This window comes from Lipotes vexillifer, unplaced genomic scaffold, assembly GCF_000442215.2.
Source record: "Lipotes vexillifer unplaced genomic scaffold, Lipotes_vexillifer_v1.1 scaffold1111, whole genome shotgun sequence".
Taxonomy (NCBI): Eukaryota; Metazoa; Chordata; class Mammalia; order Artiodactyla; family Lipotidae; genus Lipotes; species Lipotes vexillifer.
Window position 1 is genome coordinate 2234140 of NW_006795034.1, and position 26679 is coordinate 2260818.

Sequence of the window (26679 nt, forward strand, 5' to 3'; positions counted from 1 at the left end):
TCTCACATTTATGTGACACTAGACCAGGACAGTGGTGGCAAAGACTGTTAATTATACAATGTTCTAAAATAAAATTTTTTCCTGAAAGTTGAAAGTATGTGTTTCTGTTGTGTGAAGTCACTCTGGGCAGCAGGGGAATCGAACATGGTGTGGGCTTATGGTAATTTGGTGAGGAAAGAGAGGAGCTGTTCTCTAGGTCAAAGGTCAGCTGGTGGGGCAGATTTTGGTTTCTTCATCTCTGTCTCTACACCAGGGAACAGGCTGGACTGAGAGATTTCTTTACTTGATGTCTCTGAAGGCTGTACAATATTGTCTTCTTTGTGATGAATGAGGTAGATGTTTGCCCAGTGGCATTTTTAGAGCAGGGGAGAAAATTTGAGTAAAAGATGGTTGGTAGTTAATGCACCATGTTTTCATTGAAAATCAAGAGTTAACCATATCGAGTCCTTCTCATTCTCTGATTTAGTGCAGCGACTTGATTAACAAGGGTGGGAAACACGTGTTGCATGATGAAATAGATGGAATACCTACAGGTTAAGTGGCTCAAGAAGCACCTCTGTACCTATGGCTTACATACAGCCTTCAACTGGAATAATGTTTGCACTTAGATAGGTCCTAAAGGAAGTTTACTTGTGCATGCAATGAAAATGCTTTTGCATTTGTGATATTAATGCAATGCTTTAAAGCTTTTTTTAACTAAAATATTTCACTGAATGACTTAGGCAAAGTGTATATCATTCCCCCGGGAAAAATTATTGTGGACTCACTAACACTTCACCTCTTAAATTTCCCAGGTATGATTCTGTGTCTGACGATGGGAATGAATTTGTACTTATATTAAGTGTATTAAAACTTGAGATGGTCACTGACTGTTTTAATTAAGTGAGTGAAGTTTGGTAAATGTAGCTCATTATGTGTGAGATTATATCTGTATTTTTGACAAAGTGGGGCTTGAGGCATTTGTCCTCGCTGCTGCCTTTTAAAAAAGGCAATTCCTACTTAAGCTTAATTCTGAGGAAACAAGTTTTTCTTCCAGATAAATTTCTAGGCTTCCTTTGATCTGAAAAGGAGCGTAATATAAACCCAATTTGCCTAGTTTCTAGAAAGTTTACTGCCTTGATATTCAGTTACGGTAAGCAGCTAAACCATGATCCATCTCAGACTACTGATAAGGTTTCTCTTATCATTTAATGTTTTAACCCCCAGTTTTCTAATTTTGTCTCGTATATAATCTAATTAATGAGCGTTCAACCTTTCCAAACTAGGTAGGTTAAAAATACAAGGTAAATAGAATTTGGGAATTGAAGGAAGGACTAAAATGGTTTAGTACCATCTTTTTTGGTGGCTTCAGGAATTAAAGCGATGTAAAACCCAGGAAGTCAAAACTTTTCTTTGATGGGAGTAATAGCAATCTTTAAAAGAGACTTTCTCAGCAGAAATGTATTGCTAGACAAGTAAACTACCATCTATATGAAAGAATAGAGGCATTGATTTAATTGATATTCACAGAAACTGGAATATTTTCTTGAATCTTGATGGTTTAGCTTAAAATTTCTTTAGTGGCATGACACTCATTATATCCTTAAAGTAACTCTCTCTTCCATAAAAAAAAATAAAGTAACCCTCTCAACCTAACACTGTAGATCTCTAGCCAAGCTGGTTTCCATCTTTGAGTGCACTACAATTTAATGTACATTCCCTTTCGTGACCCATTACTGTAGTATGTGTTCAGCAGTACATTCCTAGCCCCAGAGGTTCATTTTCCAACTTCTTCCCAATTTCCTAATAGTTTTATTATCTTTTCCTATTGCCTAAGTTTAATAACTTTATATTAGTTTTGGTTTTATGCAGGCAGTGATAATTGGGAACAGCACAGAAATATATTTCAAACATCATTTCAGAAAAGAAAAGTATTTTCGTGTTGGGATCTTTAAAAGGATGAAAAAGCTTAATAGGACTAAACTATAGGAGCTAATAGGACCCTTCTTCAATTCATGCTAAACAATTATACTCAATTTATTTTATTTATTTTTTATGACTCTGAAAGAGGGTATGATTTTACCATCCAAGAAAATGGACTTCAGGTGGATCAACCTCCTGAAATAGGAGACATCTCCATTGTCCGAATCATCATAATGAAAAATGATAACGCAGAGGGAATCATTGAATTTGACCCAAGGTATACTGCCTTTGAAGGTAGGTTCAGTAACGTTACTTATAAATTTACCACCAATTTCTGAATTAGAGTACCTCAGCACGACATTGTCAGTTTGAATTGCCGAACGCAAATTTTCCTGGTTTGGGGTATGTGCATGCGTGTGTGTGTGTACACATATATACACCTTTGTATGTATTTATATATGCCTTTATATATATTTACATATTTATTTAAAAAATATATTTTGAGTTACCTTTGGGTAGTCTTGAATCTCACTTTTGTATGGCAAAGTGGAATGGTTGGGAATAAGGCATTTAGAGAAATTATGTTTAACTTTAAGATGGTTGAAATGTTTATATTTTGAACACTTATATTTCTAATTTATGTAATGCTTAATTTCCTTTGTGATTAGAAATCAGTGAATATTCACATCCTAATGAATAATCACCTTTGAAATATTTTACTGGACCACAGGTGCAGGTAGTATCTGGACTCCTAATCATGCTTTCTTGAAACAGTTTCTAATAGCAGCTTGCCTTATCTTGCCAGTTCTCACCTCTTGTAGAAGCAGAATGCAGAATATATGGTTATATTTCCTCCTGGTAGAAGGAGGTGGCTGCTTTTTTGATTTTATTCAAAAGCAGAATATGAATATACCTTTCAAAATAAACATGGTATCTTCTTGTTGCAATTAATTTAATTTATTGGCTTTTTTGCCTCTGTCAAATTGTTTCGCTATCTAGCCATTTTTTTTTTTTTTTTTTTTTTTTTTTACTGGATGTTTCTGTCCCCTAAAGAGCTTAGTGGTTATGCAGGAAGGGCCACTGAGCAAAAGTGCTATACTATATAAAGGTGCCATGACATTCAGCCACCTGGTCTGAAATGAGTAGAATGAAAAATGCTTTGATCGCGCATCAAGCTAAGAAAAAGTTTTGCATAGGACCTGGCCATTGGCTCTCCTCACCCTGTTCTAGATCACCCAACAGATCAGGGTAAAAGCTTCAAATAGGGCCTTTTCTCTAATTCAAAAGAATTTCATATAGTATATTCAAATGCAAGATTAACAAAGCCTTTAGCTCCTTTAACCCATAAGTAAAAGTCTATGTAAGAACCACCCCAAGACAAAACACCTCATCTAGAAAACATGAGAATGAATACCTTGCCCTGAAGGTAGCAGGTACTCTTGTTCACAACAATCTTTTCCACTTAACAGAAATGCTGCAACACAGTGACTGAAACACACAACATTTTATGACTAAGCTTGCTAACCTGAGATAATATAACTGATTTCTATGTTTTGTTTTGTTTTGTTTTTAATTTTTTTTGGCCGCAGCTGGTGGCTTTCCCCCCACCAGGGATCGAACCTCGGCCCCCTGCAGTGGAAGCACGGAATCATAACCACTGGACCACCAGGGAATTCCCTGATTTCTATGTTTTACTATGTCAATTGAGAATCTAGATTCAAATGTTCTTCACAGTAGTCACTCCAATAGGATCACAAATTCTCTCACAATAGTTATTGGGGTATCAACTGAATCTCTTTTGGGTCAAGTTTCTGTGGAAGGAACCCAGAAACTGAGACCTAGAGAAAGACCCTTCTGGTTATTGGTCAAAACATCTGCGGTCATTTTTCATATTTTACTCTGATAATCCTAGAGTAAAATATTACAGAACAGAATTAAGAAACCCCAAATCCAAATTATAAGCATGTGTGTGTGGTTGTGTGTGCGTGCGTAATAAAGGTGGCACTTCAAAACAGCAGGAAAATGATGGATTATCTAATAAATGGTACCAAGGTATTCCTTAAATATTTGGAGCAAAAATAAGGTAGTGTCCTATCTTACCTCATAAATAAAGTCCAGGCAGGTTAAAGTTTTAAATGCAAAAAGAAAAACATTAAATAATTACAATAAGACAAAGGCAGACATTTATTTTATCTCAGGGTAGGAAAGGCCCTTCCAAACCTAGGGGCAGAGGTGAAATACACAAAAGAAAACACCGATAGACTTGACTGGCGGACTCTCAACCACTGTGCCACCAGGGAAGCCCTAGCCATTTTTAAAGTTCATCAGAAATCACTTTAGGAGTTGATTTGTATTGACGTCATGGGTAAAGTCATGGAAAACATCACCATTTTGTGAACTTCAGTCTACAGCGAGTAAAAAGAGGCTACATTTTTACACCAACAGAAAAATGGGACTTGGTTCTTTTTTGTTCACTGATTTCTGTTTGATTCACTATCTTTGGGGATATTTGGGACAATGCATTTATAATTACAATGTAAGTTCAGTACTATATAGCCCTGGCTAGTGTGAACTCTATTAAATGATATTTTAATATACATATGTTAGCATAGCTGAAGAAGAAATAAAATATGAATAGAATTTTTAAGTTGAAATCAAGCACTGTGGAAACATTTTCAGATTTACAAGTAGATTTCATAGGAACTGAAAATGTAACAGAATCATCTTTATATCTGGAGTTTTCAAACACTCATATGATATAAATAACATACACCTTATTTTTTATATTACTGCTGTTTCAGTTAAATATGCAGAAACAATCCAGAATGGTTTCCTTTGAGTACACATATTTTAAGTGTTTTTGTGCTCATCTAGCATTGTCAAAAAAGCAAGGGTTATTTATTTATATGTGGCACACAGAGAAAGAATGGCTATGCTAATGATTAAATTGATTATTTAAATTCTAACTTACACTGCTCACTATAATTTTCAACTTGTGACATACTATAGTTCTCCTAAAAAAAAATAAGTCATGACATTTTCACTAATTGTTTTAAAAGCAATAAATGAACTGTGGAAAAATTGAGTGCTTGTGTTGTACTGTTATATTTAATTGTCATGTTTGATTTGACTGAATCTTATAAAAGTCACTTGCTTTGTCTGGCATACCAATTAATTTCAAATTCCTGTTACAGTGGAGGAGGACGTAGGGATGATCATGATTCCAGTGGTGAGGCTTCATGGCACTTACGGCCGTGTGACAGCTGATGTCATCTCTCAGAGCTCTTCTGCAGTTCCTGGTGGTGTTGATTATGTACTGCATGGTAGTTCAGTCACCTTTCAGCATGGGCAGAGCTTAAGTTTTATAAATGTTTCCATCATTGATGACACTGAAAGGTAAAACTATTTAGTGATATTGGAAATAACATGGGCATATGTAAAGCATGAGTATTGTGCTCCAGTCCTTACCTATGTTTTGCACTGATAATAGAATTTTAGATTATACTTGTACCCATTGAAAAATGAGTGAGAAACTTTAGGAGGTGCTGAGATAGGGAAAAAGGGATTGGGAGTCCATTGTGATTGTGCATCACTTTTTCTCAAACAGAAGAAGAAATAATAATTGTTATTCTTCTAGATTTGAAAAGTCTAATCAGAACGTGGAAACATCCTGCAGATCACTTCCTTAATGAATTAAGCAATTAAAAAGAGGGGAAGAAAGTCTAATAACTATCCCAGTTTATATAATATTGAAGTGATCATTAGTGCTTTTAGCTAAGCACCCTCTTCTTACCACTTGGTGTGTGACTATTGTGCCTTAAATATGTATGACCAATTTTGAAAATGACTAGTTATTTGGATTTTAGAAGCATTTTAATATGTTTAGACTCACAGAATTGCTCCTTCTTGCTATGCAGTGAATTTGAGGAGCCCATTGAAATCCTGCTCATTGGAGCTACTGGTGGAGCGGTCCTTGGGCGCCACCTAGTGTGCAGAATCACGATTGCCAAGAGTGACTCTCCCTTTGGTGTAGTAAGATTTCTCAATCAAAGCAAAATATCTATTCCTAATCCCAATTCTACAATGATTTTACCCTTGATGCTGGAGCGGACTGGAGGACTCTTGGGAGAGATTCAGGTAGAGTTATTCTTCCCATGATTTAAAAAATAATTTGGATTGATAGATATGGTGTTGGATTTTCTTATTCCTCAAATACAGTCATTTATTTATTCACAGTCAGTAATACTTGTTAATTACCTAGTAGGTATAAAGCAGCTTCTAAAATCCTTTGAAGTACATAAAAATGCATAAGGCATATAGCTGTCCTTAGGACACTCTTGAGAGAAAGTTAAAAATTAAATGAAGGATTCTGGTAAAAGTCAACAAGTATTTGTAGAGGGCTTTCCACGTACCAGACCCTGTTATAGGCCCTGAGAACACACTGGTGAACAAGACAGACTTCATCTCTGTTCTCATAAAGTTTTCAAACAATAAACAAAAAAATGAAAAGAAAATGATCTGATAACACTAAGTTTTTGGCAGGAATGTAAAATCAGGAGACACAATCATAAGTGACCTGCTGGCCACTGTTGATTGGATGGTAAGGGTGTGATATTAAAGCTGAAAGATGATAAGAAAGAGGTGCTCAAGTAATTGTTAGAGGGATGAGCATTTGGGCAGAGGGATTAGCTAGTGCAGATCTACAAACTTGGCATGTTTGCGGTATGCAGAGGTCCATGTGGTGGATGGGCTTGGAAAGGAAGGAATAACAGCACAAGATAGATCAGAGGGGCCAGTAGGTGTTTGGTCACAGAGAACTTTCTAAGCCAGGTTAAAGATGAATCTAAGTGCAAATAGGATGCCATCAGAGAGTTTTAAGTAGGGGAATGATGTCAGTGTCACCAGGTTGTCAGCTCACTTATAACTGCTGTGAGGAAAATGGGTTGTCAAGAAGCCGGAGTAGAAGCAGGGAGAGCAGTTAGAAGGCTCTTGCCCTCTATAGCCCAGGGCAGAGCTGACGATGGCTCAGACGGGTGGAGATGGAGCTGGCCAGATGGGAATGGGCATTGAGTATGTTATGGAGGAAAAATTCACTGGGCTTGTAGAGGGGAAGAGAGTAATCAAGGATAACTGCTAGAATTTTAGTTGAGCAACTGGTTAAATTGTAGTGCTGTTTACTGAGATGCCGAAGCTTGGGGGAAAAGCAAGAGTTCTGTTTTGGCCTTGTTGATTTGAGATAGCTACTAGACACCCCAGTGGAGGGGCAGGTAGGCAGGGGGAAGTTCGAGTGTGGGTTGTGGGGAGGCCAGGACTGCACACAGATTCAAAAGATGTTGACACACCTGGAGGCATTTGAAACTCTGTGGCCTAAGGAGTGTAGACAGGGATGTAAGGGGTATAGACCCAAGCATGGGCTCCCAACATTTAGGGATCTGAGGAGGGAGAGCCAGCCAAAAAGATTGAGAAGTAAAGAAGGAAAACTAGGAAGGTATGTGTTATGTGAGTATCATGTAAGCCAAGGAAGACAGGACACAGTGTTTCAAGAGAAGGAAGCGGTCAGCTGTGTCCAATGCTGATGAAAGATGAAAGAAGCAAAGAGAAGTGCCCAGTTTTCTTTCTTGATGCATATGAAAAGTATACAATTTTAAATTGTAGAAACTTTAAAAAATGCATTTGTTGCAATATAAAATTTTTGGTTCTTGTAACAATTTATGAAAATTTCTGTTCCTCTTACACTAGGAATTTAAGTATATTTATTGCTGCATGCCCAGCAGACCTTTCACATGGTTTTATAGTCTGATTCAAATAGGTTTTGATGGACAGAAGCTGTGCACTAGCAAGACTGTTTGTACTCATATTTTTAAAGTACATATTACTCTAATATATATATTTGGAATATGTACCTTTATGTTTTTGTTGTCCTGTGGTGATAACAAATGACTGGGTATTCAGATCTTTCTTTACTTGTTAGACATTGCTATTCATGAAAACATATTCTATAGATACATAGCTTATATTTGCAAATATTGTTTTAAACAATGTGAGTTGATAACATAGGAATTTGCTGGAGATACTCTAGAATAATTTTCACATGTATTATATATATTTTTAATATTACATATCCTGCTAAGTAATTCTTTGTTTAAAGCTGATCATTTCTATTAAAAAAACAAACACCATGCAGGTAAACTGGGAGATAGTCGGACCCAATTCTCAGGAAGCCTTACCATCACAGAACAGAGACATCGCTGACCCGGTGAGCGGGTCCTTCTCCTTTGGAGATGGGGAAGATGGAGTGAGAAGCATCATTCTGATAGTCTATCCTCATGATGACGTTGAAGTTGAAAAGACTTTCATTATTAAACTTAAACTTGTGAAAGGAGAAGCTAAATTAGATTCCAGAGCTAAAGATGTTACATTAACAGTAAGTCCGACTTTGTTTTGCCCACAAAATTTTGGATTTAACAATTTATTGGAAAATGCATTTACATTTGTTGAAACTCTATGGGCTTATGATGAATTTAAAGTTATAAGACGAAATGAAGTCATAGTAATTCCTGTGGGTTAGATGTTCTGGTTGTTATATTAGTTTATTCCATAGCCTCATTATTGATATATATATATATATATATATATATATATATTTTTTTTTTTTTTTTTTTTTTTGGGGGTTTGTGGCCCTCTCACTGCTGTGGCCCCTCCCGTTGTGGAGCACAGGCTCCGGACGCGCAGGCTCAGCAGCCATCTCCTAGAAGGGATCCTTCTACATTTTTTTCCCTTTAGATAAGTGAAATCATACTGTATATTTCTTTTTGTTTTTGTTTTTGTTTTGCGGTACATGGGCCTCTCGCTGCTGTGGCCTCTCCCGTTGGGGAGCACAGGCTCCGGACGCACAGGCTCAGCAGCCATGGCTCACGGGCCCAGCCGCTCCGTGGCATGTGGGATCCTACCGGACTGGGTGGGGCACGAACCCGTGTCCCCTGCATCGGCAGGCAGACTCTCAACCACTGTGCCACCAGGGAAGCCCCAACTGATAATTTTTAAAGGCTTTAAGATAATGAGAAATACTTATTTTACACTTTCTGAGAAAATCTGATGTTTTGGGGATATTTGGCACTTTTAGAGAGGAGGCATTTGTCATATCATACGCATCGGATATCTTTGCCATTAAAGTACATAAAAGTTCACAGATGTCACAAGTCAGATTGTTGGAAGGAAGAATGGTACTTGTACAATTAGGGCAATGATGGTGTGGATCAGATCCGAGTTCAGCATATTTTGCATGAATCACCCAGTCCATCGGGGAAGAAAGTACTGGGGACCAAGTTTACTGAAAAAAAAGACTGAAAGATGCACCTCTTTTTTAAGTTTGGAAAACACTCTTGTCTGGGGTCTGTATCAGTCAGATGTCTCCAGAGAACCAGAACTATTAGGAAATATATATGGAGAAGGAGTTTTTTTTTTTTTTTAAGGAATTGGCTCATGGGATTGTGGCGTCTGGCAAGTCCAGAATCCATAAAGCAGGCTGGCAGGCAGGAAGCCCAGGAAAGAACCGAAGTTGCAGTCTTCAGTTTGAATTTTGTGGGGCAGGCCAGCAGGCTGGAAACTCAAACAGGATTCCTAAATTGTAGTCCTGAGGCACAATTCCTTATTCTCCGGGAAGCCTCAGTGTTTGCTCTTTAAGGTTCAGCTGATTGGATGAGGTCCGTTCACATTATTGAGAATAATTTTCTTGACTTCAAGCCAGCTGGTTGTAGATATTAATCATATCTGCAAAATACCTTTACAGCAACATCTAGACTAGTGTTTGACCAAACAATTGGACACTGTAGCCTAGCCAGGATGACACATTAAATTAACCATCACAGGGCCTTTGCTTCTCTCCATATTGTATTATATCATAATGAGTAGAAAGAGGTTAGCTAAACTTAACTGGTTAAATGAAGCAAATGAGAGGTGAATAAAGCTAAATTCAGTCATTGAAGTATTATCCTTTGGTGATTCTACAAATTGTAGTTTTCTGAACACTTATTCCCATTATCCTTGGGGGATAAGAACCTACCTGTTTTGGTAACAATCAGCGTAATAAAGAAGGTTTTTAAAAATCAGGTAGCTAGGTGGATTATATCCAAGTATCGTGATTGTGTTTCTTTCATTTCCTCAGCTTATCTTGTACATACACAATACATCAGTGTATTGATGTATTGGATACCGTAATTTCATCCATAGCTGTTACATCCATTTTCACTCTGCTCTCTGTTTCTCTTTCTAGATACAAAAGTTTGGTGATCCAAATGGAGTGGTTCAGTTTGCTCCCGACTCTTTATCTGAGGAGACCTATTTGGAGCCATTAGCTCTGGAAGGGCCCCTGATCATTACTTTCCTTGTCAAAAGAGTCAAGGGCACTTTGGGAGAGATTATGGTATCATTTTTCCTTTGATTTTTAAGTAGAGTAGTAATTTGCCTAACAACTGCGGTTGAGAGGAACAGAGAAACTGCTTGTTCTGGAGAATTAAAGTTTTAGATATACTGAAGTGACATGAGTTTTCACATATGCTGAGAAGGCTCATTGGAACAACTTTGGACTCTAGCCGGCACCAACCTCTGGCTGTCTTTCTAAATTCAGTTACAATTAAGTTAAAAAGATCATTCTCATATTTAATGATGAAGAAAATGACTGAACTATTTTGTAATTTTTTGTTTGCTATAATGTGACGCTTTTCCTACTGAACAGGCCTATCCATGATTTTTATAAATTGCTTAATATAGTCTTAATATATTCTTCTTTTGCATATACCTCTTTAAATGTGTTTATTATTTTAGAAGTTTAGAACATTGTTTGAACTGAGTTAAATGTTTGTGGAATCCTTGAAACATTTCAAGAAAACATGGCTTGGAATCAGTGCTCTAGACCTATTACTCTCTTAACATAGATCAATATGCATATATTCTTTATTTTCAATATAATTGAGATGCTCTTGTAAATCATCAGCATATTCATCGAACAGATCAAGGTTATCTGTTTGCTAGCAAAACATATTTTGTGAACTCTCTCTATAAACTTACCTCTTTTCCTATATTGGTGGTTAATTGTTACTTCTTCAGTTGAAACTTTATGGTTTGGAGGTAAAAAAATTCTTAGAAGATAATTTTTTACAGATTTTGGGAGGGGGGAATTCTTAATTTCTGAAATCTTAGATATCCTCTTTTTTTTTTAAAACATTCCATTTTCTCTCAAGATTTTTGTTTTTTTAAAAAAATCTTTATTGGAGTATAATTGCTTTACAATGGTGTGTTAGATTCTGCTTTATAACAAAGTGAAACAGCTATACATATACATATATCCCCATATCTCCTCCCTCTTGCATCTCCCTCCCTCCCAGCCTCCCTACCCGACCCCTTTAGGTGGTGACAAAGCACTGAGCTGATCTCCCTGTGCTATGCGGCTGCTTCCCACTAGCTATCTATTTTACATTACGTAGTGTATATATGTCCATGCCACTCTATCACTTTGTCCCAGCTTACACTTGCCCCTCCCCGTGTCCTCAAGTCCATTCTCTTGTTGGTCTGCGTCTTTATTCCTGTTCTGCCCCTAGGTTCTTCATGACCATTTTTTTTTTTTTAAGATTCCATATATATGTGTTAGCTTATGGTATTTATTTTTCTCTTTCTGACTTACTTCACTCTGTATGACAGACTCTGGGTCCATCCACCTCACTACAAATAACTCAATTTCGTTTCTTTTTATGGGTGAGTAATATTCCATTGTCTATATGTGCCACATCTTCTTTATCCATTCATCTGTCGACGCACACTTAGGTTGCTTCCATGTCCTGGCTATTGTAAACAGAGCTACAGTGAACATTGTGGTGCATGACTCTTTTTGAATTATGGTTTTCTCAGGGTATATGCCCAGTAGTGGGATTGCTGAGTGGTATGGTAGTTCTATTTTTAGTTTTTTAAGTAACCTCCATACTGTTCTCCAAAGTGGCTGTATCAATTTACATTCCCGCCAACAGTGCAAGAGGGTTCCCCTTTCTCCACACCCTCTCCAGCATTTATCGTTTGTAGATTTTTTGATGATGGCCATACTGACTGGTGTGAGATGATATCTCATTGTAGTTTTAATTTGCATTTCTCTAATGATTAGTGATGTTGAGCATCCTTTCATGTGCTTGTTGGCAATCTGTATATCTTCTTTGGAGAAATGTCTGTTTAGGTCTTCTGCCCATTTTTGGATTGGGTTGTTTGTTTTTTTGATATTGAACTGCACGAGCTACTTGTAAATTTTGGAGATTAATCCTTTGTCAGTTGCTTCATTCGCAAATATTTTCTCCCATTCTGAGGGTTGTCTTTTTGGCTTGTTTATGGTTTCCTTTGCTGTGCAAAAGCTTTTAAACTTCATTAGGTCCCATTTGTTTATTTTGTTTTTATTTCTATTTCTGTAGGTGGTGGGTCAGAAAGGATCTTGCTGTGATTTATGTCATGCAGTGTTCTGCCTATATTTTCCTCTAAGAGTTTAATAGTATATGGCCTTACATTTAACTCTTTAATCCATTTTTGAGTTTATTTTTGTGTATTGTGCTAGGGAGTGTTCTAAAGGCATTCTTTTACATGTAGCTGTCCAGTTTTCCCAGCACCACTTATTGAAGAGGCTGTCTTTTCTCCATTGTATATTCTTGTTTCCTTTATCAAAGATAAGGTGACCATATGTGCATGGGTTTATCTCTGGGCTTTCTATCCTGTTCCATTAATCTGTGTTTCTGTTTTTGTGCCAGTACCATACTGTCTTGATTACTGTAGCTTTGTAATATAGTCTGAAGTCAGGGAGCCTGATTCCTCCAGCTCTGTTTCTCTTTCTCAAGATTGCTTTGGCTATTCGGGGTCTTTTGTGTTTCCATACAAATTGTGAAATTTTTTGTTCTACTTCTGTGAAAAATGCCATTGGTAGTTTGATAGGGATTGCAGTGAATCTGTAGTATGCTTTGGGGAGTAGAATCATTTTCACAATGTTGATTCTTCCAATCCAAGAACATGGTATATCTCTTCATCTATTTGTATCATCTTTAATTTCTTTCATCATTGTTTTATAGTTTTCTGCATACAGGTCTTTTGTCTCCTTAGCTAGGTTTATTCCTAGGTATTTTATTCTTTTTGTTACAATGGTAAGTGGGAGTGTTTCCTTATTTTCACTTTCAGATTTTTCATCATTAGTGTATAGGGATGCAAGGGATTTCTGTGCATTAATTTTGTATCCTGCTACTTTAACAAATCCATTGATTAGCTCTAGTAGTTTTCTGGTAGCATCTTTAGGATTCTCTATGTATAGTATCATGTCATCTGCAAACAGTGACAGCTTTACTTCTTCTTTTCCAATTTGGATTCCTTTTATTTCTTTTTCTTCTCTGATTACCGTGGCGAAAACTTCCAAAACAATGTTGAATAATAGTGGTGAGAGTGGGCAACCTTGTCTTGTTCCTGATCAGAGTGGAAATGGTTTCAGTTTTTCACCATTGAAGATGACGTTGGCTGTGGGTTTGTCATATATGGCCTTTATTATGTTGAGGTAAGTTCCCTCTTTGCCTACTTTCTGGAGGATTTTTATCATAAATGGGTGTTGAATTTTGTGGAAAGCTTTTTCTGCATCTATTGAGATGATCATACGGTTTTTATCCTTCATTTTATTAATATGGTGTATCACATTGATGGATTTGCATATATTGAAGAATCCTTGCATTCCTGGGATAAACCCCACTTGATCATGGTGTATGATCCTTTTAATGTGCTGTTGGATTCTGTTTGCTAGTATTTTGTTGAGGATTTTTGCATCTATGTTCATCAGTGATATTTGCCTGTAGTAGTCTTTCTTGGTGATGTCTTTGTCTGGTTTTCGTATCAGGGTGATGGTGACCTCGTAGAATGAGTTTGGGAGTGTTCCTCCCTCTGCTATATTTTGGAAGAGTTTGAGAAGGTTAGGTGTTAGCTCTTCTCTAAATGTTTGGTAGAATTCACCTGTGAAGCCATCTGGTCCTGTTCTTTTGTTTGTTGGAAGATTTTTAATCACAGTTTCAGTTTCAGTGCTTGTAATTGGTCTGTTTATATTTCTGCTTTTCCTGGTTCAGTCTCGGAAGGTTGTGCATTTCTAAGAATTTGTCCATTTCTTCCAGGTTGTCCATTTTATTGGCATAGAGTTGCTTGTAGTAATCTCTCATGATCCTTTGTATTTCTGCAGTGTCCGTTGTTTTACTTCTCCTTTTTCATTTCTGATTCTATTGATTTGAGTCTTCTCCCTTATTTTCTTGATGAGTCTGGCTAATGGTTTATCAATTTTGTTAATCTTCTCAAAGAACCAGCTTTTAGTTTTATTGATCTTTGCTATTGTTTCCTTCATTTCTTTTTCATTTATTTCTGATCTGATTTTTATGATTTCTTTCCTTCTGCTAACTCTGGGGTTTTTTTGTTCTTCTTTCTCTAAATGCTTTAGGTGTAAGGTTAGGTTGTTTATTTGAGATGTTTCTTGTTTCTTAAGATAGGATTGTATTGCTATAAACTTCCCTCTTAGAACTGCTTATGCTGCATCTGTAGGTTTTGGGTCGTTGTGTTTTCATTGTCATTTGTTTCTAGGTATTTTTGATTTCCTCTTTGATTTCTTCAGTGATCTCTTGGTTATTTCGTAGTGTATTGTTTAGCCTCCATGTGTTTGTATTTTTTACAGATTTTTTTCCTGTAACTGATATCTAGTCTCATAGCGTTGTAGTCAGAAAAGATACTTGATATGATTTCAGTTTTCTTAAATTTAGCAAGGCTTGATTTGTGACCCAAGGTATGATCTATCTTGGAGAATGTTCCATGAGCGCTTGAGAAAAATGTGTATCCTGTTGTTTTTGGATGGAATGTCCTATAAATATCAATTAAGTCCATCTTGTTTAATGTATCATTTAAAGCTTGTGTTTCCTTATTTATTTTCATTTTGGATGATCCGTCCATTGGTGAAAGTGGGGTTTTAAAGTCCCCTACTATGATTGTGTTACTGTCGATTTCCCCTTTTATGGCTGTTAGCAGTTGCCTATATATTGAGGTGCTCCAATGTTGGGTGCATAAATATTTACAATCGTTATATCTGCTTGGATTGATCACTTGATCATTATCTAGTGTCCTTCTTTGTCTCTTGTAGTAGTTTGTTTTAAAGTCTATTTTGTCTGATATGAGAATTACTGCTACAGCTTTCTTTTGGTTTCCATTTGCATGGAGTATCTTTTTCCATCCCCTCACTTTCAGTTTGTATGTGTCCCTAGGTCTGAAGTGGGTCTCTTGTAGACAGCATATGTATGGGTCTTGTTTTTGTATCCGTTCAGCCAATCTGTGTCTTTTGGTTGGAGCATTTAATCCATTTACATTCAAGGTGATTGTCAATATGTATGTTCCTATTACCATTTTCTTAATTGTTTTGGGTTTGTTTCTGTGGATCTTTTCTTTCTCCTGTGTTTCTTGCCTAGAGAAGTTCCTTTAGCGTTTGTTGTAATGATGGTTTGGTGGTGCTGAATTCTCTTAAGTTTTCCTTGTCTGTAAAGGTTTTAATTTCTCCGTTGAATCTGAGTTAGATCCTTGCTGGGTAGAGTAATCTTGGTTGTAGGTTTTTCCCTTTCATCACTTTAAATATGTCCTGCACTCCCTTCTGGCTTGCAGAGTTCCTGCTGAATGATCAGCTGCTAGATCGAAGCCTAAGGCTCAGCTCCCAGCCCCAGCCCGCCCCGTGGGTGAGCAGACAAGCCTCGGGCTGGTGAGTGCTGGTCGGCACCGATCCTCTGTGTGGGAGTCTCTCCGCTTTGCCCTCTGCACCCCCGTTCCTACACTTTCCTCCGTGGCTCTGTATTAACTATTTTTCCCATATTAGGGAAGTTTTCAACTGTAGTCTCTTGAAATATTTTCTCAGTCCCTTTCTTTTTCTCTTCTTCTGGGACCCCTATAATTAGGATGTTGGTGCATTTCATGTTGTTCCAGAGGTCTCTGAGACTGTCCTCAGTTCTTTTCATTCTTTTTTCTTTATTCTGGTCTGTGGTAGTTATTTCCACAACTTTATTTTCCAGGTCACGTATCCGTTCTTCTGCCTCAGTTATTCTGCTACTGATTCCTTCTAGAGAATTTTTGATTTCGTTTATTGTGTTGTTCATCATTGTTTGTTTGCTCTTTAGTTTTTCTAGGCCCTTGTTATACGTTTCTTGTATTTTCTCCATTCTGTTTCCAAGATTTTGGATTATCTTTACTATCATTATTCTGAATTCTTTTTCAGGTAGACTGCCTATTTCCTCTTCACTTGTTAGGTCTGGAGGTTTTTTCCTTGCTCCTTCATATGCTGTGTGTTTCTCTGTCTTCTCATTTTGCTTAATTTACTGTGTTTATGGTCTCCTTTTCACAGGCTGCAGGTTTGTAGTTCCCATTGTTTTTGGTGTCTGCCCCAGTGGCTAAGTTTGGTTCAGTGGGTTTTGTAGGCTTCGTGGTGGAGGGGACTAGTGCCTGTGTTCTGGTGGATGAGGCTGGATCTTGTCTTTCTGGTGGGCAGGTCCGCATCTGGTGGTGTGTTTTGGGGTATCTGTGACCTTATTATGGTTTTAGGCAGCCTCTCTGTTAATGGGTGGGGTTGTGTTCCTGTCTTGCTAGTTGTATGGCATAGGGTGTCCAGCACTTTAGTTTGCTGGTTGTTTAGTGGAGCTGGGTCTTGGCGTTGAGATGGAGATGTCTGGGAGATTTTCTCTGATATTACATGGTGCTGGGAGGTTTCTGGTAGACCAATGTCCTGAACTTGGCTCTCCTACCTCAGAGGTACATCCCTGACACCTGGCCAGAGCACCAAGACCCTGTCATCCACATGGCTCAGAATAAAAGGGAGAAAAAAAGAAAGAAAAGAATAAAATAAAATAAAGTTATTAAAGTAAAGAATAATTATTAAAAATAAAAAAGTGTTTATCAAGTAATTAAAAAAAAAGGAAGAAAGAAAGAAAGAGCAACCAAACCAAAAGAAAAATCCACCAATGATAACAAGTGCTAATTGTACTAAAAAAAAAAAAAAAAAAAAAACCGACAGAACCCTAGGACAAACGGTAAAAGCAAAGCTATACAGACAGAATCTCACACAGAAGCATACACATACTCTCAAAACGAGAAAAAGGAAAAAAAAAATTGTTGTCCCCAAAGTCCACCTCCTCAATTTGGGATGATTCGTTGTCTATTCAGGTATTCCACAGATACAGGTACATCAAGTTGACTGTGGAGATTTAATCCGCTGCTCCTGAGGCTGCTGGGAGAAATTTCCCTTTCTCTTCTTTGTTCACAGAACTCCTGGGGTTCAGCTTTGGATTTGGCCCCCCCTCTGTGTGTAGGTCGCCTGAGGGCATCTGTTCTTCACCCAGACAGGATGGGGTTAAAGGAGCAGCTGATCTGGGGGCTCTGGCTCACCCAGGCCGGGGGGAGGGAGGGGTACGGATACGGGGCGAGCCTATGGCGGCAGAGGCCGGCGTGACGTTGCACCCGCCTGAGGCGCGCCATGTGTTTTCCCGGGGAAATTGTCCCTGGATCACGGGACCCTGGCAGTGGTGGGCTGCACAGCCTCCCAGGAGGGACGGTGTGGAGAGTGACCTGTGCTCGCACACAGGTTTCTTGGTGGCTGCAGCAGCAGCCTTAGCGTCTCATGCCCCTGTCTGAGGTCTACACTGATAGCCATGGCTCGCACCTGTCCCTGGAGCTCGTTTAGGTAGCGCTCTTAATCCCCTTTCCTCGTGCATCAGGAAACAAAGAGGCAAGAAAAAGTCTCTTGCCTCTTAGGCAGGTCCAGGCTTTTTCCCCCGAACTCCCTCCCGGCTAGCTGTGGTGCACTAACCCATTCAGGCTATGTTCAAGCCGCCAACCCCAGTCCTCTCTCTCCCTGAGCTCCGACCGAAACCGAAACCGAGCCTCAGCTCGCAGCCCCTCCCGCCTCGGCGGGCGAGCACACAAGCCTCGGGCTGGTTAGTGCCGTTCGGCGCCGATCCTCTGTGCGGGGATCTCCGCGCTTTGCCCTCCGCACCCCTGTGGCTGCGCTCTCCTCCGCGGCTCCGAAGCTCCCCGCTCCGCCTCCCGCAATCTCTGCCCGCGAAGGGGCTTCCTAGTGTGTGGAAACCTTTCCTCCTTCACAGCTCCCTCCCACTGGTGCAGGTCCCGTCCCTATCCTTTTGTCTCTGTTTATTCTTTTTTCTTTTGCCCTACCCAGGTACGTGGGAGGTTTCTTGCCTTTTGGGAGGTCTGAGGTCTTCTGCCAGCGTTCAGTAGGTGTTCTATAGGAGTTGTTCCACATGTAGATGTATTTCTGATGTATTTGTGGAGAGGAAGGTGATCTCCACGTCTTACTCTTCCGCCATCTGGAAGCTCCTCCTCGAAATTCTCATTTTATTAAAAAGAGACAAAAACAAATTCCAATGTGAATGTCAGATTATCTACTTAGTTTTTACCTTCAAATATTGTCTGTGATTCACTATTGAATGTATTTGTGGTACTGGTATTTTAAAGTTAACTTGTTTATCTTTTCAAATTATGTTATTTTAGAAGCAGGTGAAATGAAAATTTATAATCCTGTCTTGCAAATTGCATACAACAGCCTGAAAGAGTTAAGATACTTTCTAAATTACCTAACTACTTGGAAAGTTTCACTTGGAATATAATGATGCACACTTAATTTTTTTTGTATATAGTAGAGGAAAACTAATTTAAAGGATTTTTGATTCAATATACTGAATTGTATAACTTTGTTGGGGTTTTTTTTCCTTTTATTTTAGGTTTACTGGGAATTAAGCAGTGAGTTTGATATTACTGGAGACTTTCTGTCTACAAAAGGATTTTTCACCATTGCTGATGGAGAAAGTGAGGCCAGCTTTGATGTTAACTTGCTACCAGATGATGTACCTGAGATAGAGGAAGTTTATGTGATTCAGCTTGTTTCTGTAAAGGGAGGAGCAGAACTTGATCCAGAAAAATGCATCACACGGTTCTCTGTTTCTGCAAATGATGACCCACATGGGGTATTTGCCCTGTATTCAGATCACCAGTCAATACTTATTAGGCAGAACCTTAGTAGATTCATACAAATTAATGTAACCCGGCTTGCTGGAACATTTGGCGATGTGACTGTTGCATATCGAATATCATCTGATCCTAAGAAGCAGTCTGTTGTTACTGAATATGCAGAGAAGCAGCTGGTGGTCAAAGATGGCACCAGATATAAAGTGAACACAGTGCCAGTCAAGAGTCAGGTTTGTAGCATTTCTTTAATTTCCTGATCATTCCAATAAAACTCCTTCAGGAAAGCCCTAGTTAATCTCATGATCAGTTTAAAGTCTTATTCTGATATTTAAATGGAACCATGAAAAATACCTTAGAAATTGCATACTAATTATTGGATAATACATATACTGAAGTATTTTCAGATTATAAGTAAATAAGTATATTCTTATTTGGAGATAAAATATTTTTGTCTAGATAGAGCAGGCACTTATTTAGTACTTCAGAGTTCTAGAAATTGTTCCAAGTGCTACACAAGCACACACACACACTCTGGATGCTTGTTGAAGGGAAGATATTTGTAGACTTCCTAGGTCAGCAGACTGTTCTGCCGACATATCAGGTGAGAGTGCTAGGAATACATGGATTTTCTGTGGGTCAAATAGATACCTAGCAGTCTTTCTCAGTGTGATCCACAGAAAGTGATTTGAGCAACTGTTTTCATCCTCCCAAGAAGATAACTAGTATCATTCCATATGCATGGCAGAGAAGTTAATTTATTTCATGCATGAGATGCATTATAGCTGTGAGGATTAATTATCTCATGGTTGAGAAAGTCTGCACCAGAGGACACTTTTAGATTATCTCCTGTGGTGGTACCTGGGACATTTTGAAGGATGGTAGTCTTCTTGTCATTTTACTTTGAAAACTTAATGGTATAGTTGATAAAGATACTTAGCTTTCTTAATACCTGTTAGAATTATCTATGGATTTCTTAATATCTGTTTTGAAGCTCTATTATTTTTATGATTTCTGTCTATTTTTCAATAAAGAGTAACAAAAATTTACTAGCTTAACCATATATGAAAGCTTCCTCTTATTTGTTTACTTTAACATCTTTCATTAGTGTATTTAAATTTGCATGGGTTCCTTCTGTCTCTTACATTCCACTATGTGTGGTGTAGACTGCACATAGATTATTATGTGAGTTAGTCTTCCAAGGTGACTATTTAGGGCAATGTGTGACATGTGCATAAACTGAGGGGAGGATTTTTCCAGCGGTCCCTTTCTCCCCTCACACCCTGGGTGTAATGCATTGCTCTTTAAAGTTTGGGATATTAGTTACAAGTTACATATAGATCTACCTGATCTACCGCCCTGATAAAAGTTAGGACTTCGGACAGGTCCGCCACAGAGAAGGACCTTCAGGCAGGTCTTGGGACAGAATGAGTTTCCATTAGGCTCTGAAAACTAGAAGTCTCTTGATGTTGGTTTAACATGAGGACCAGGGAGTGAACAGTTACCTCACCTGGGTAACAACAGGCTTCTCAGATGAAGTACTCACTGATGGTAAGAATCATTGGCATGATAAAGAAACAAGTCTGCGTTTAAAAGAATTTAAGTTAGAATGCAAGATAAGAAAGATTATATTCATGGCTGTCATTTATTTCAGATATTTATTGAGCACTTGCTATGTGTCAGTCATTGTGAGAAGCACAGCAGCTACAATGATCACAAAGACATAATCTCTGTTGTCAGGTTGCTCCCTGTCTAGTGCAGGAGAAGGCCCTTGAACAGCCAATTATAAAAGCAAGCAGATAAGCAGTGTTCAAGATGCACACAGGATATTATGGGGCTGTAAACTCCATTTGTGCCCAAAGCCATCAAGAATGATGGGAAATATGTAGAATAGTATTGGTGATGCAGTCCTGGATCAGGGACATGGAAGGGCAAAACAGAACACCCTCAACTCCTAAAAACCTTCAAGGTTCTTTTCAAATTAGTATACCTGCTTTTCTTTTGTAGGCAAACCAGCATTTCTCCAAATCCATCATTACTCCTGTTCAACTTTAATGTTTAATTACTGCACCTTGGGGACCTGCCACACTCCATAAGTCTGTGTGCTGCATGGGCCCATGAACAGAAGAGTTGGGTAGGAAGGCACAAATGCCTGGGAGCTTTGAGCTGACATCTGGCCGTTCATTCTTTAGGAAATAGGGACAAAAAAATCCTTAGCTGCCCAGCCAGTGAACTGCATGGGGAAGGGGCACACCCTTCAAGGAGAGGAGGCAGGCACATGATTCAAGTCAGGACACCATGATTTATTTCTGTTTCCTCAGCACTTGATCTATGCTTCATGTTCAGTGAATGTGATTTTGAAAAAATGAAGGTTGATTGAATGAATAAAACATCTGTTCCCCTCATGTTGCACATTCGAAACCACTTTAGTACATATTTTACACATTTCAGGGTGTGTTATGTGTTTTAAGTACATTACATTTAAAAGAAGAACAGACTTCATAGAAATGGTTATTTGTACATTCAATAAAGATGTACAGAGTTGTTAGTAATATTCCAGGTTACAGGGGCTTATCCATTATCAATAACAAGGTTTCTATGGAAAAATGTATTTATATCAATAAGTGTTAAAAAAAATCTTTTAAAGTAATACCAGGTTTTAAATTCAGGATTTCCCTATTTTGTTGGATTCTAAAACTTTGAAAATTGGTAGTCTAATCAATGGTGTTAATAGTCTTTATTTGTCCAAAGTGTTCAAATAATCAGTACAACTAAATCATTATCTGTTTTAAGTAACTGTCATTAGACCTCTTAGTTTCTATGCAATGAAAAGGGAGAAAGTGAGTTTTGCTGGTTTTAGGAGCTGACACCGTCCACCAGTGAGCTCTTTCCATTCCTGTGGCACGTGATTCTATCACTAATACTACTTCTGAGATTCTCATCATTCTTCAAGTCATTTGGGCACACAGAGAGTATTTGCAGATTTGTGTTTTTTTAATATTGTATGGCTCTCAGTGTTAGCGTCAAAGTCTTCCTGCTGGTGCTTTGTTTTGTAACATGGGGGAAAGGGCATATACTGATGAAACTGATACAAAAGGAGGAAAGTGCTAATGACTCATTTCAATTGTCAGTATTTTTCTTTGGAAATTATTTTTTACTATTAAAAAAGTCATTGATACTGTTTGTATATAGGTCTTCCTACCCCTGGGCTCTAATTTCACCTTGCAACTGGTGACTGTGATGCTTGTTGGTGGAAGTTTCTATGGCATGCCGAGAATTCTCCAGGAAGCAAAATCTGCTGTCCTTCCAGTCCCTGAGAAAGCTGCCAATTCTCAGGTAATTGGCCCTGGGTGTGGTACTACCCCGGAACCACTAGAGGGCAGCTCTTACAGGAAGGACTAAGATTCTTAGAATTTCTTAAGATTCACTATTTCCTTAAATCTAAGTAATCCTGTGAATATCAAAGTAGACACTGTGGATACCCTATATGAAAATAATTTGTCAATTTTCAACATTATATAGAAAAATATATCTCCTTTCTGGAGTTTTAGAAAGTTTCTGTCTTGTAGAATGTAAGGTATAGAATTTTTAAATTAATTAATTAATTAATTTTTGGCTGCATTGGGTCTTCATTGTTGCACGCGGGCTTTCTCTAGTTGCGGCGAGTGGGGGCTGCTCTTCGTTGTGGTGCGCGGGCTCTAGGCGCTGGGGCTTCAGTAGTTGTGGCTTACGAGCTCTAGAGCGCAGACTCAGTAGTTGTGGTGCACGGGCTTAGTTGCTGCACAGCATGTGGGATCTTCCCAGACCAGGGCTCGAACTCATGTCCCCTGCCTTGGCAGGCGGATTCTTAACCACTGTGCCACCAGGAAAGTCCTAGAATTTTTAAAATAACAGTCACCTAGAGTCAAAACTTCAGGTTTTTTCTTGAAAATGAATATTTAACATTGAGATATTTTATGCTAAATAATTAAAATCAGAATGAAACCTCAGTTCATATTTCAGACTTTCTCATTTACTAAGATTGTAAATATTTAACTTGTGGGGCTCTTTTTACTGTGGCAAGTTTGTTCTGATGTAGGTTAATGCTAGTGGTGCACCTAAGTATTTGAACCTTCTACCTGAATTCATTTTAGGGAAGATTGTTCCCTAATCACTTTATAAATTCACATGAGAACAAAGATACCTTGAGGGCTTTGCTTCCTGTGTAGGTCAATTCTGTCAATATAGGAACAAGACAGGGCTCCTGTCTCTGGCTAGGGTAATGTGTGTATTTTATAAACCATAATAAGGGATAAGCATGCATCCTACTCCTTCAGGTGGGAGTTCCTTCAGTTCCTTGACCAGGATGTGGAATCTGTGCAGGAGGGGCAGGAGTGTGGGCAGATTTGGCCACCAGCTTGTGTAACAGGGTCTCTGGCCATTAAGGGGATGCTCTCCAGTTACTCCCATCTGGGCTGCTTCTCCCCAGGGAATGAATTTGCTTTGCTCCCTAAAGTGGAATCCATCAGCATTAAAATTAACTGAGAGGAATTGTCTTCTTTCTGCACCTCCTCTTTTCAAGAAGGAAAGAGGGTATAGAATTTAATGCTTTGACGTTTTGTTACCTTCTTTTTGTTCACAGGTTGTTATAACAAAGATTCCTTTCAACCTGAATCCTTCGTTTGGTGTCGTAAACTATTTTCTTCTCCTTGTCCATGCATGTTGTTGTCACAACATTATGTCACATCAAAGGGCCAGATCAGGGCCAGTCATGGAGTATTCCTGTCATTGGTGTATCCTCTGTACTCCTTACCAGTATTTGTATGTGGGGTGTGTGTGTGTGTGTGTGTGTGTGATGTGCCTAGGACACTTTCAACAGCCTCTAGCCATTTGGCAAGCATGAGCTCAGATATGCCAAAGATTTTGGCAATTGCTAACCAGAAGCCTCACTGTAATAAGGAATCTAGGCGGGTGTCAAATTAAAGTTGTTGTTTTTTCTTTTCTGTGGCTTCAGAAGCTGTCCTGTGGCACCCTCTCACACTTTCTGCTACTCTCCATTCCAATTTAAAATGGGGAGAATGAGTCTTAATATAGAACTGTTGATCCTATGGTATTCCAAATTTATAGATATTGGGACCAAAGAGGTAAACTGAGTTGTCTAAATAACAATGTGAAGCCAGGAATCTGGTTTTATTCTTATTCTTTGACCAGAACTTATTTCATCTATAAATCCCAGGGTACCCTGGGAAGGTTGCCCTGAAAACCAGATCTTACTTGGTGTGGATGAAAAAGATTGTTATTTTAAAAAAAACTTTGAGGGTTTCTGATCCTCAAAAAAAAGATATTGTATTGAATCAAAGAGCTGAAAAGAACCTTAATAGAAAATCTAGTTCATGGTACTCACTTTATAAATAAAGAATTTATTATTACACCTTAGAAAGAAGTCAGATTTCAGTTCTAGACAAATTAGGTTCTATAAAGACCCATGAACAAATCATATTAAAATGCCTTTTTTAATCTTTCATTTAACCATAATTACAATTATATTTTTAGATATTGTTAATTCAGGGGTTTACATTTTGATTAAAAAAAGCTATAAACTATAATCAGCATTATAAAATAGAATAAATTTTCAAATTTCACATGTCATTTCTTAAATACTACTCTTTAATTGAATATATTTTAGAACAGGGAAATATACTGTGTAAACAAAGAGAAAGTTGACTTTTAACCCACTCTTCAGATAATGAGAACCTTTAGAGAGAAATAAAATGTTCTAAGCATGTTTTTCCTCAGGTTGGATTTGAGTCTACTGCTTTTCCACTCTTGGACATCACCGCCGGAACAAGCCAAGTTGTGATTTCTAGGAGAGGCACGTATGGCTTTCTCAAGGTTTCCTGGGCAGCTGGATATGTTCCTGGGTTAAAAATCCCCGAATTCATTGTTGTTGGCAATATGACCCCTAAAGTGGGTGAGTTGTGGCTTTTCTAGGATTTTCCCTATAGAACATGGAATTGTGTAATTGGCCACTAATCTTCCTGGATCCTCTTTACTCTGGACAGTGAGCTATTTGCCTCCTAATACAGTCCTCTCAGATTTAAGTGATCAGAATTTCACAGGCTGCTTGGTGAGAATGAGAGGAACTTTATTCGTTCAAATAGAAAACTTCATACCTCACCTGGAAATAATGGTCACTAAGCAGACTACTCTGTTTATACCTGAGGAGTTTGTTAAAAGTAGTTCTAAAAACCTAATGTGGCCCATACGATAATCAAAAAAGACACACCTTTATATCCATTTACATGTTCATCTGAATATTTCTGACAGTTGAGCAGCTGTTATTTCATCTACTTTATTTTTAGTTATACCATAAGCTCTGTGAGGATCAGTGAGATGCAAAAGTTAGGTGGTTTGACCTCTACCTTGTAAAGTAGGCATGATTAAAGGCAAGGTGTGTGTGGTCTACGGAGCTTCCTCTATTTACACTCCCTCCCCCACTGACTTTTGAAATGTTTTACTTTTGTAGACTGTCATAGAATTTTGGAAAAGGAAAGATTTCACTATATTTTTAAGAGTTGAATCCCAATTTAGGAACTCAGAAATGAAACCCAGCTTCCTTTTTCATGTTCCCTGTCAGGGAGTCTTTCATTTTCCCATGGAGAAGAAAGTAAAAGAGTCTTGCTGTGGACATTTCCTAGCCCTGGTCGGCCAGAGGCCTTTGTCATTCACCTCTCAGGAGTGCAGAGCAGTGCCCCTGGTGGGGCTCAGCTTCGGTAAGACCAACTTGATTTTCAGCCAAGAAAGTCTCTGAGGAATAAGCTGGAATTTACCAGTTGAAACAAAAAAAAGACACAAGGATCTCTCTCCTTGAAGCAGAGGTGAAACAGTTTTAGTGTAGAGCAATATATGGCCTGCATTGCCAAAGATGCCACCACCCACTGCTTGCTTGAAGAGCATTTATCATGACCTCTCACTCAAGAATGTTGGCCTGAGGTGACATCTCCAAAAAGAACCATGATGGCAAAGCCACCTATTTTTAAAGGAAACTGTCTTCTGAAAGGTAGCCACAAATACCTGATTTCTCCAAGAGATAAAGAGTAAGAATAAGAAATCATAGTAGGATAATAATATGACTTGAACTAGTAGTTCTTTTGAGTTTAATTTATATCAGTATATTTGCAGATAAATATGTTCTGGTCAAAAGCAATTGACTTTTCTCATACGTGGGATGGACTTGATCAGAACAGCAGAGGACCAATCTTAGAGCCAGACTCCTGGGTTTAATCCTGGCTGTGTCACTTACTTTCTGTGTGACTTTGGGAAAGTTACTTGATCTTTCTGTTCTTTTTACTTATTTGGAAACTGGGAAAAATGTGTGGGCAAAACCAGTGTGTGTTCAAGTGTGTTTGTATACATATTTATGTATAGGAGATATTGGTTGGAATCCAGTATGGCTTTTGATTATACATATGCCATTCAAAAAGTGTTTGGACACAACATATTTTAGGTTAACAAATTCACATACCTTTAACAATAACAATAATAGCTAACAGTTTTTTTTATTATTTTTAAATTTATTTTACTGGAGTGTGGTTGATTTACAATGTTGTGTTAATTTCTACTGTACAGCAAAGTGATTCAGGCTAACAGTTTTATAGTGCTTACCCTAGGCAAGGCATTGCCCACCTCCTCTCTTCATATATATATATATATATATATATATATATATATATATATATATATATATACCTT

At 38.2% G+C, this 26679-nt stretch overlaps 1 protein-coding gene across 1 annotated transcript in view; it reads left to right on the forward strand.

The window, feature by feature from the left end:
* Window positions 1–26679, forward strand: part of ADGRV1 (adhesion G protein-coupled receptor V1) — a gene marked incomplete at its 3' end in the record, with an annotated part of 235235 nt that overhangs the window by 192577 nt on the left and 15979 nt on the right. Inside the window, exons 66-74 of the mRNA XM_007467398.1 lie at window positions 2048–2196; window positions 5097–5298; window positions 5820–6039; window positions 8087–8326; window positions 10175–10324; window positions 18708–19181; window positions 22141–22284; window positions 24724–24898; window positions 25565–25700. Of these exons, the coding sequence (XP_007467460.1) occupies window positions 2048–2196; window positions 5097–5298; window positions 5820–6039; window positions 8087–8326; window positions 10175–10324; window positions 18708–19181; window positions 22141–22284; window positions 24724–24898; window positions 25565–25700 (1890 nt within the window). The remainder of the gene's footprint in view (window positions 1–2047; window positions 2197–5096; window positions 5299–5819; window positions 6040–8086; window positions 8327–10174; window positions 10325–18707; window positions 19182–22140; window positions 22285–24723; window positions 24899–25564; window positions 25701–26679) is intronic.